General features: G+C 41.0%; 2 protein-coding genes across 2 annotated transcripts in view; both read left to right on the top strand.

Annotated features, from left to right (window-relative positions):
* LOC108667941 overlaps positions 1 to 8,752 on the top strand; it is a 53,356-nt gene extending 44,604 nt beyond the window's left edge. The window contains exons 21-23 of the mRNA XM_047884126.1: positions 121 to 4,414; positions 7,478 to 8,398; positions 8,688 to 8,752. Of these exons, the coding sequence (XP_047740082.1) occupies positions 121 to 4,414; positions 7,478 to 7,976 (4,793 nt within the window). The 3' untranslated portion in view covers positions 7,977 to 8,398; positions 8,688 to 8,752. The remainder of the gene's footprint in view (positions 1 to 120; positions 4,415 to 7,477; positions 8,399 to 8,687) is intronic.
* On the top strand, positions 8,724 to 11,233 carry LOC108667942 (proline-rich receptor-like protein kinase PERK2; the record flags this gene model as incomplete). The annotated part of the gene is made up of 1 exon (XM_018155046.2): positions 8,724 to 11,233. A coding segment is annotated over one exon (609 nt), but the record flags the coding sequence as incomplete, so codon positions are not given.
* Between the last annotated feature and the right edge of the window lie 165 nt (positions 11,234 to 11,398).

The raw sequence follows: 11,398 nt of genomic DNA on the forward strand, positions 1-11,398 counted from the left end.
TCTTGAATTAACTATTAGCTTGAAATTATAGAATAACTCAGATGAAGTGCTTTTAGTCAATAGGTATTTTTACTGTATGACTGCGGTGATTGTCATCTCTGATTTCGTGCTCACTGCCAGGTTGGAGAGCTCGTCTGTCATCAGACGAAACAGGAACAAGACGATCTGCTCGATCATCAGACGGAACATTGCCTCAGCGCTCTGGAGTCACGTCACGGGTTGGGGAAGGGACTGCAAGTGAGGCTAGTCGAACAATTCTAGGAAACGCAGGCAGAAGAGATGAAGGTCTGGACTATTCGGGGGAAGCCAATGGGCGGGTTGGTGGGATTACTGAGCAGCCTCTACCGGCTGCTCAGTTGGCTTCCTCAAGGACTATTGTGGGTGCTCGCGACCCACGTATCAAACAGCCTTCGGTCGATCTTAGTAAACCCATTGCGAAACTAATGGGTAGCTCGGTATCTTCTTCGTTCTCGTCAGCCAAGAATGTTCCCTATGCTGTTAGTAGCTCATCTATAACCGTACCTAAACGATCGTCGTCAGCAACGATGGGTGTGCCGGGAGAAGCTAAGAAGCAACTTCAAAAACTCGTAGAAGAGCTTGAAGGTGCTAATGAAGCCTCTGATTCTACAACTCCTCCGCTTGTCAAGAGGGCTGGAACAGTTCAGCCAACTCCCACCAACAGTTCTTCAGTGGTGTTTTGTAGCTCGAGCGTTAAATCGACTTCCATTCCTCCTACGGCAACTGCGGTTAACCATACTTCAGAAAATGAAACCAAAGACCTCGTTCATAAGCCAATTTTGAAATCAGAGTCGGCCAGTAAAACTGGTTCAAAATTTAATTTACCAGAACCTGTGACGAAAATTAACTCTGATGGAAACGAAGTTAGACGGACGACGTGTTCGATAGCGCAATCTTCAGATGAAAAGCGTGAAACTCGACCTGAAATGGATAGTCAAATGTCGAATCGAAATATCCTCGGTAATGGCCACAGGGAGTCGATGAACAACTTGACGACTGCTAACAAATCAAGATCGGAAATCCCGATCACTGTTATGGAATTAGATTCCAATGATGTGATGACTCAATCTCTTCCTCCTGGCGCAGCGTCTTCCGTGTTGAATACTAATATAATTAATCGCTATTCCGTGGGATTTGAAACTTCATCAAGCCAAAACGCGACTAGTTCTATCACACCTCAAAAGCAAGCCGTCTCTGGGTCTTTGAGTTTGCCCGTATCAACAAATATTGGAATAAGCGTCAGTTCTTCTAACATTAGCTTAATCGATACTCCTAAATCGTCGAGTCTGCTAAAGCCATCGGATTCCTCGTCATCTGTGCGAAGCAAGAGGACGTCGCTTTTGGTCGAGCCGCATAAGAAATTATTTCCGTGGGATAATACGGAAAACTCGAGGACTTCCACTGAACTGACAGTCCCTGCGTTGACACGACAGAAAAGTTTACTGACGCCGTACCGACGTGGAAAATCTGAAGATTTACGTTCGGTGATCGATACAGTTAAAACTGATTCGTCTTTTGAAAGGTACAAGAAGGCCGCTGCTGCTGCATCTTCGATTCCTGACCAACCAACCATCAGACCCTACCGTGGAAGTCGCTCTAGAGAACTAAACCCTACCATCGAGGCTGCCAGCGAAAAAATAATGCAGCCGAACCCAAGTAATTTGAAAAAGATATCGCCATTTGAAGCTTATCGGCGCAACAAGTCAAAAGAACTTGGGGCCACAATTGAACAACTTCAAAAGGCGCAGCTGCAGCCCCAGATCGGTTCTAAATTGAACCTCTCATCGGGTGAAACTAGAGCCAGGCTGACTTCACCCCCTCCTCCAGGCCTCCCTCAGTCCCCAACTTCGATAGCACGGCTGTCTTCACCTCCGCCACAACCGGCCGTCAAACAGGCGATGAATCCAGAAACTCAACCAAGAAAAATATCAGAAAATTTACCATCTTCTATGAATACTCAAGAATCGTGCAACAATTCTTCCCAGAATGAACGGCCTTTGAGTCCTGGAGTGTCTGTTTGTTCAAACTCCCCGGTAGAATTTGCATCGGGCCTTGCAAGTCCCGTTTCATCTGATCCTCCGTCTAATAGAAATTCTCCAATAGTTACTCCCAACGAACCTCCACCAACGGTCGACACTGATTCTGCTTCATGCGTAATTTCGAATAGTAGCGCCGTGCCTCGTGCCAAAACTCCTTTCGAACGAGCCAAGAGCAAAATCGAGAGGAAAATTGATCGAGCCAAATCTCCTACATTTTTTGTCGATGTAATGCCCAACAAAATCAATCAAAATGAAAATAATATAGACATAGCCACCAAAAATATGTTGCAGAATGAGATAAATTCTGGTGATTGGTATACCGGTCGAGAAATGGCACCTGGCAAAGAAAACGATATCGGTAAAAAAGTTATTCCCGTTGAACCAGAAAAACCAAAATCTATGTACAAGAAATTCACGTCAAAGTTCAGTAAATCGGCCACTAATGTTGCTGAAGACCCATCTGACCCACACGAAAACGCAGATGAAAAATTCAAGTTAAAAAGGCCTTCTATTTTTATGAAAAGTAAGAATGACCGAAGTGAGAAAAGCCCTCCCCATTCAAGTGTTGCAGATTTTGATGAGCCGACGGAAAAAAAGCCATCGAAGAAACTTTCCGACGCTCTCAATAAATTTTTAGGTCGAAAAACAGACGAAGCTCCACGAACAATTCAACCAGTTCCCTCCAAACCGCCGTCCGAAATGTCTCCCGTTTGTGCCCCTGACTTGACAAGGTCCGAAAGAGAACTGAAAAAGCCTTCAAGATATCGCTCAAAAATCATTTCAAAAAGCCATGAGAATCTGAATAAATATTCAGACGAGGAAATGAAGTCTATTCTTGGCACAGATTCAGGGAATGACCCCAATTTTACAATTGAATCAGTTACGAAAAGTATTTGTGATCACTTAACTCAGTTGGAGAGCGATATCACCTCAAGAATTGGTTCCATGAGCAACCTCTCTACCTCTGAGGCGATGAAAGGAGGTATAGGCGTACAACAAAACCGCCCGAGTGTGACAACAAGTGCAGCCAACTCGTTAAACTCTTATGGATATTCGCCTGCTCTGTCAAGTCGTAGAAACACGTCATCGGCTGCGCCGACGCGGGCTTCGTCTCTGATTAAGACTTCTTCTACAAAAATAATTACGCCTCCAAGCAGAGAAATCGCGGCTGCTATTACCTCAACAAATGTAGAAAATTCGGCTCCGTCTCAGCCGTGCGTCGCCACTCCTTGTCCAACTCAACAGTTACCCACTCATCAAAGCGAAGAACCGAGAAAGAGTTCTGATATCAAAGATACGATAAGAAGTACCTCCGAGGACACCCGTTGTTTCTCACCCACAAGCTGGTGCAGCGACAGCGTAACTTCAGCACCTGACGAGCTACAAGTACTGAGCGACGATGAAGAGGAAAGCGTCATGGACCGCATTACTCGGAAGAGCTTCTACTCGCGCTTCCAAGACGGGAAGCGGGCGCGATCGAAAGTATCACAGCCTCTTACAAAATTTGCTGAGGACCAGCAGCTTGCTGCTGCCAAAGCCCGCCTTATGGAAGACGACAGGAAACAACGCGAGTCTATGAGTCCAAGCCGAGCGATGTCACCGATGTCTTACACTCGCACATCCATTGGCTCGTCCATTCCCGAGTGGGAAAACTCCCTTCATAGACGCAACAGCAGAAGTAGTGTTTCACGTACTACTTCCCTTCCAATCTCTGATTACGATCCCAGACTTGTCAGCTCCTCGGATGACTTTAGTTTTTCCTCCTCGGTTAGAGATATGGGACGCAGCAGCGTGTCGAGAGCCGCTGCTGCAGGCGCCGCTGCTGGAGCGGCTGCTGCTAGCTATCAGGCTCCTGATAGAGAATCATCAATTTCCCGGCGAGCGGCAGTAGCTTCGACGGAGTCGGTGCTTGCAGGATATAGAAGTGAGGTCACAGACTCAACGTTATCTCGACTGAGGAGTACATCTCCTCCTAAGGCTGTATGGAGTCATCCACTTCACGAAACCGTCGTGAGTTCGGCGAGAGATGAACTCAGTCGGAGACTCACTCCTCTGACGCGTCTGGCTAGTTCCAGGGAACCCAGCATCCGACCCTACCGCCGAACCACCACGACTGGAGATATCAACTATAGTTCAATTTCTGAACCATCTTCTACCTCTACCCGCCCATCAGTATATCGAAGAACCACTACCACTGGAACCTGCGAACTGCCTCAAGAGACTTCTTCTACTCTACCGCGACCGTCGTATCGGCGCACGAGCACCATGGACCTCCCTGTCGCGGATCCAGCCATCAACCGTCCTTCTGACTTCCGTCGCCTATTACAGCCTGTCAACAGGCGATACTCAACCGCAAGGTAAAAATAATTTTCTAAATTCATTCATTTCTTCGGTCACGGTTTCACTAGGACATTTACTTATACAGTTATACGTCAATTTCTACTTCTCAAGTAAGACGATATTCACCCACGAGATTTTACGATGATGTTTAATAGTATAGGAGGTTAAATAAATGTTGAAATAGTTCTGTACTTAAGATCACAAAATATTTGTTGTCCTCGGAGCATTAGGGCGCTGTGTCAGAAAGCGCTACAGTGACTCGGTTGATATTTTATAATTACCAGCGTCTTCTATCTGATGGTTGAGGTGTAATTAACGTTCGTAAAATTACATTGGTAAAGCTAAAAAACTTTCAAGTGAAAGTAATAGTAAAGCCCTTGAAAAATTAAATCCAATTAGAACTCTTACATTAGTCCCTTAATGTTTGTTTTGCCGCCAATAGTTTTTCAGTGTCTCTTTGTTGAAAAAGCTTTCGTTAGTAATTAATATGGCATAGATTATTTATTGTTTATTGTTATCTATTTACTAGATGAAATTATTTCAACTGTAATTGGAGTCAAATGTGCAAAATTGAAAAAAGACAATAATATTTGATGAAGCATAAAAGCAATCAAGTTTCTATAGATGATTCTCATTCTTCATCCTAAATTTCATGAGTTGCCCCTGCTATAAACTGATTCAAATGTATAGCATTTTACTGTAATTTAGTTCTTCTATTGATGTTGCTTAAAAATGTATATTGCTTAATTTTCTTTTGGTGTCTTTGCTTACAAACTCCGCAGTTGTTGTCATCTTTCGCCAAATTTTGCACTTCTTGACGAATTTAAAAATTATTCCTTCGTTTAATTATTGCAAAAATGTTACCATTACCACTAAGGAGACGACAATTTTAATAACTAAAGTCAATGTTCCATAATTTCGTTTGCGAAAGAGATAGCAAGTGGCGTTTGTGTCATAGCAGTGTTTAGCCTTTATCGATCAACATTAACAGTAAACGCCTATTAAAGTGCAAAAATTTACGTCCGTTACCTTTTAAATCATGTTATACTAATCTTCATTTACGATCTAAATATGCCTGAGTATTAGCTTTTTAAATTTTAACTTACGATATCAGATCATTTACACAATAGTATGTTCTTATTAGCCTACATTAGCGATAGAGGAGTCGCTGCCAATCACTTGAATTTTTTTATGCTAAGCCCTTTGTTTGTTATGTGTTAACTGCTTCCAGTGTTGGAAACTTGGCGAACTTCAGCGACAGCTTCAGCAACACCAGCAGCAGCTTTAGCTGTAACCGAGCTGCTAGCCAATGGACGCTGTCCCGACCCTCTTTCTCTCAGCACTGAAAAATAATCTCAATTTAATAGACGCTACTTACATGTTTTCCAGTCTGCAATTGTTCAGTGGGAGAAACTTAAATGCATGCTAGTATTCAGTCCAGCTGAGGAATGACCAAAAAATCTCACGCAAACGCTACGTACAAATCTTCAAATCTCTCATTTTTCGTCTGAAAAAAGTTAAATTCATAATACTTAGTCAGTCGTACTAAGGGGTGCCTTATGCAGAATATCAAGAACATTGTTATCACTATTCTCATAACAGAGAAGCTCCTGCGAACAATTCAATTTAGTGAAAATCTTGAGCTGCGGATTTCGATTCTACTTTTACTAAAGTTGACTTCAACTATCGATTTTGGTCGAAAAGCGAAAATTACGGTAGCCATCCTGATATGAAATCACTTCTGCACTGTCCCTCTTACGCCACACCATTAGAATACACCACTTTCCACGTTTCCGTTTGTTCAGTCAAGTAAGGAGAATTTTGAACGTTAATGATCTGAGAAAAAGTTTAATATAGTTGATGCTGCTTGCGGGAACTTTTCAAATTATTTTCTTTTGAACGCTCATCATTTAAGTTTGGTTTCACTTCGTCCTAAGACGCTTTAAAGTAATGTTATTATTTACACATGACAAGAAGTAGTCTACAAGTGCCGAATAATTATAATCATTGAACATCAAATTCGACAAACCTCCGTAAAATCTTGAAAACCATGTAACGTCTTAAGTTTCCAAATATATTTCCAGTCACGTATACAACATCATTAAAATTATAAAAGATTTCCAAACCATCAAGTATCCTTTCTTTAATTTCTGATATGTAACTATTGTACTCATTCAACATCTAAATTTAATTTCTCCATCCTCTATGTGATCTAAATTCATCATTAAAATCTATACTAATCCTGCTTTCTAAACCTGGGGCCATACTTTCAAAACTCGCTAAGTGAACGTAAGTACTTATAACGCTGTATTTTCTTGTCTATGATTGGTGGATTTTGCTTGCAATGACGTCAATGATTGGCTGATGAACTTACGATCTCCACGATGAACTTACGATGAACTTTTTTTGAAAGTATAGGTCCTAGTCAATAAATCTAAGCACAATCATTCCAGCATTTATAATAACCAAGTTTAGATTTGTGTTTGTCGTCTTCCTGTGTTGCTTCAATGGTTGCTAGAAGATATCCGTATATTATAGCCTCTGCTTCAAGACACTGCGGCTGTTATTGCGTCACAGGGTAAGTAAATACAGTGGCTAAGTATTAATGCTTAGGAAATTCGTATGTTTTTCGTATTAATTAGCTTACAACTGTTGGCCATTTGAATGCTAGTATTTTGTGCATTCTTTTTGCTTGTAGAAAACGAATTTCTGCTTCTTGCTATTTATTTACGGTTTAGAACTGCTTTTGAAAACATCTTCGTTGAATTAGTTGTTGCTGTATGTATTCCATATTTTTAATACTGCTTTATATTAAAGATTTAAAGCCCACATAAAGTAATCTAGTTTATTTGATGATAATAGAACGTTAAGTTATATTTCATACCCAAGGAAATTATCCCATTGTCATAATAATCGAAATTTTGCCTTTGGAGAAGCTATTCGCTGTAGTAGGGGCGTTTAATCGCTTAATATTTTGCCTTCAACTAATGCCTGACCTGAGATTTATTCATTTTAGTCATTATTATTATTTTGGTTCGTGCTTAAAGAAATAAATTTTGCTTTGATTTGTACCCACATAGGATCTCTGGAGGTGGCGATTCTACCGCCTCACCCTCCGGCAAGTGTTCGTCGCCCGACAGAACATTGAACTCTCCTCCTTCTAGTACTTTAGCGAGAACGAGCCCTTCAATTTCCGATCATTTATCTAACATTGGTTCATCCATACCAAACAGTTTGTCAAGAATTAGTTCCCCAACTACTGACAGTCTGTCTAAATTAAATTCGCCAGCATCGGACACACGGTCAAGAATCAGCTCTCCAACTTCAAACCATTTGTCAAGAATAAGTTCGTCAACTTCTGACAGTTTATCAAGATCGAGATTTTCGTCTGATTCGTCTCTTCGATCACCATCTATAATTTCTTATGCATCAACTCGGGACTCGATAGCATCAACTGGAGATTCAATTTACGGCAGAACTGGCAGAGCATCAGCAGCGGTATCATCTTACATCAACTCTGCCACATCTGGTATCACATCCTCATACGTACCGAGGCGAAGCTCATTGTATCGATACTGAATCAATAAAAAGAATGATAGATCAAGTTTTAGTGGAACTTCTCTGATCCATTTTCTTGGTTGCATTTTCTACAAAGATTCCCTGGACAAGGATATAGGACAGAAATGCTTGCTGAAGATTTACTATACGAAGAGAGAACAGGCAAAGTACATGGCTTCTCTTATGGCGTGTTCTGCCAGTTCGCTGATCTAGGATCCTACAAGTCTCACAGATAAAAAGTGTCATCGATGTCCCTTCTACGAATTTGTGAAAATTGCATACATGAGCGTATGGATACGGACAGAAATCATCGTCACTGGATTGAATAAATCCGTAACTTTATTTTTCATACAGTATAATTATTTCGATCATATCATTTTGGTTACCGAATTGCCACTACAAGGTGCTTCAAATTTAGTGCTTCTCTGCCAAGGGAATTAAAAGTAAGCATTATTTTTAAATTTTTTTTACTCAACTCGGAATTAACATCCCGTTTTCAGCCTCGAGTACCAGCTATGTCGCAGATTTTTAAATTCTAAAAATATTATTAGCTTGAATTGATAACATTCCGATTGTGTATACACACGTATTCACAATTGAAAACATTCTGATTGTGTATTTTATTTCATAAAATTATGATTTGTATACACGCTTTTGACTTTGGTTAATTAATTTAATCTTCATCCTGCCATGAGATTAAAATAACGTGTTATGACGTGTGCTCTCATGCAGGCCAGGACCCTGCCACGTCAGTTGGGCAGAGCCTGACGTGTACTCCCCACAACTCCTTCGTCTCCGCCGCCTCCTGAGACCCACGCCAACAGGACGCTAGCTCTCCCCACAACTCCTTCGTCTCCGCCGCCTCCTGAGACCCACGCTAACAGGACGCTAGGCCTCCCCACAACTCTTTCGTCTCCACCGCCTCCTGAGACCCACGTCAACAGGACGCTAGGCCTCCCCACAACTCCTTCGTTTCCGCCGTCTCCTGAGACCCACGCCAACAGGACGCTAGGCCTCCCCACAACTCCTTCGTCTTCGCCGCCTCCTGAGACCCACGTCAACAGGACGCTAGCCCTCCCCACAACTCCTTCGTCTCCGCCGCCTCCTGAGACCCACGGCAACAGGACGCTAGCCCTCCCCACAACTCCTTCGTCTCCGCTGCCTCCTGAGACCCACGGTAACAGGACGCTAGCCCTCCCCACAACTCCTTCGTCTCCGCCGCCTTCTGAGACCCACGCCAACAGGACGCTAACTCTCCCCACAACTCCTTCGTCTCCACCGCCTCCTGAGACCCACGGCAACAGGACGCTAGCGCCTCCACAACTCCTTCGTCTCCGCCGCCTCCTGAGACCCACGCCACCAGGACGCTTCGCATGAAACCCTGCAGAGATTGATCTGACTCGCAGTTTTACGATAGTTTCACCTAATTTAAAATTTGCGGGAAGTATAGATCATTTATTTTAACTCTTTCACCTTTCCAGAATAATTCTTTCTGAAAGCGGCACCAATTTGGTCTACCGCTGATAGCACATGTGGGGCAGCAGTAATTTACATACGGCTGAAATTTCCTAAATTTTTATAAAACGACGTAAGTTGCCTCTCCATGGTTGTTCCCTGTTTTATTACCGTGCGTCTGTTAATTTTCAAACTTTTTGTAAGGGATGCGCCCTAGATCAATTTCGAAAACTATACGCGCTGTAAATAAATTAAAATTGCCACGCATTAAAAAATGTTGGATAGCTTGTGATAGATTTCCGAAACTATTCTCATTTCCATAGTATTTGTATCTCCTGATTAAATAGCAAAATAGGTTACGAGACCTTCAAACAAAATATCATTTCTAATACTTTCTGAACCTTGTACGGTTAAACTGCCGTCGTCTTCTTTCTTATTACGACATTTTCTAACAATGTTCTTACTACGAAATGTTTTTGCCTAACGAATCAATATATATGAAATATATTGTATTTGTATTTAAACGATGCATAATAAAAATTCATATCATCTGCAGCATACCACCTCATTGGAGGATAAACGAAGAAATCTTCTTTATCTATATGTTTTCTGGTGGTCGTAAGCGTTTAATAAATTTAGTGCGACGATAAGATTTATGGATGTAACTCTGATTAATTATAATTAAGAAGAGCTCATGAAATGATGGTCTCTTACGGAGGTTATGTATAGTGGCCTCGTCGAGAAAAAAAATACCCTGATCTGTGTCTAAGCATTTGTTAGCCAATATATACATGATTATCTGTACTCTATTGAACAATTTTTATGTTTCGTAAATGCAAACTGAGACTGGGACCATTAGTGTGCGAAAAAAACTATGTTCACTATTACGAATCGACGCGGAACGATGCTCAATGCCGAAGTAATGTAACGACGATGTTCTTCAACTTTCGAATAATTGCGCATTGGAAGTGAATGGCATTTTGTGTCATTGAGCGCAATGACTTCAAGTCACTTCCACACAGAATTTTTATTTCAGAAATGAACGAGAAAACTTCTGCTTATTAGTGCAATGTTGGCTCACGAAGGCAATCATTTTTATCAAGTGAACAATGACGCGCGGTTCCATATAATGATTCTTCAACGTGCCAAGAAATAATATAATGAAATGCCTACTATCAATAAAAGCTAAATATATAGCGGGCCATTTGTAAATACTTTGCATGTTCTAGCAACTCAACTTGGACAATCGTATTGCAAATGTTTTTTTACGAGAAACCTCAATCTTGCACATTACGCATCTTGCAAGTCTAGAGTTCAAAATCTTTTTTCTATCAAGGCAATTTTGGCTCGTTTTTACTGAATAATACTACCAAACTCTCATATTCTTTTTTGGCAACCATCGACTTTTTATTTCACATGGCGATGAGCTATATGAAATATTGCACAGTGTTGAGCTATATGGACAAATTTTCCTGCAACTTGTCAGAGCAGGTTTTCCTGTAGCCCAGAATTTCTATACACGTGTCTCAAGTTAAGAATATTTTACAAGATATATATTGCAACATAATTCATAATTTCAGGTCATTATTTATGTATCAGCGCTACTCTGAAAACAAGTCATTTTAAATTTTAAATAGAAGTAACAAAACTTCTTACCACGTGTTAATTTTGTCATTAATTTTATTAGAAGTTTGGTATGAACTCTTTTCATTCACGTCTGGCCTTTACGATGTTATTTGCTTGTGTGTATCCTCGTGCATTCTGCACTAGCGATGGCTTGAATAGTTATGAATGAATAATTTATTTACATTATACATATTAAGTGTTCCTTTTTCATTCAAATTGACAACACAATAAAAATTGACAATCCTTGCGTAGTTTATGGTGCATCCTTACATTAATTATAGTGAATAGCTGTAGATATTTATTCAGAATAAGAGCCGAGGGAAGACTATAAATAATGTGACTAAATTTTTATTTGAATATAT

Source organism: Hyalella azteca, unplaced genomic scaffold (genome assembly GCF_000764305.2).
Source record: "Hyalella azteca isolate HAZT.00-mixed unplaced genomic scaffold, Hazt_2.0.2 contig14662, whole genome shotgun sequence".
NCBI lineage: Eukaryota > Metazoa > Arthropoda > Malacostraca > Amphipoda > Hyalellidae > Hyalella > Hyalella azteca.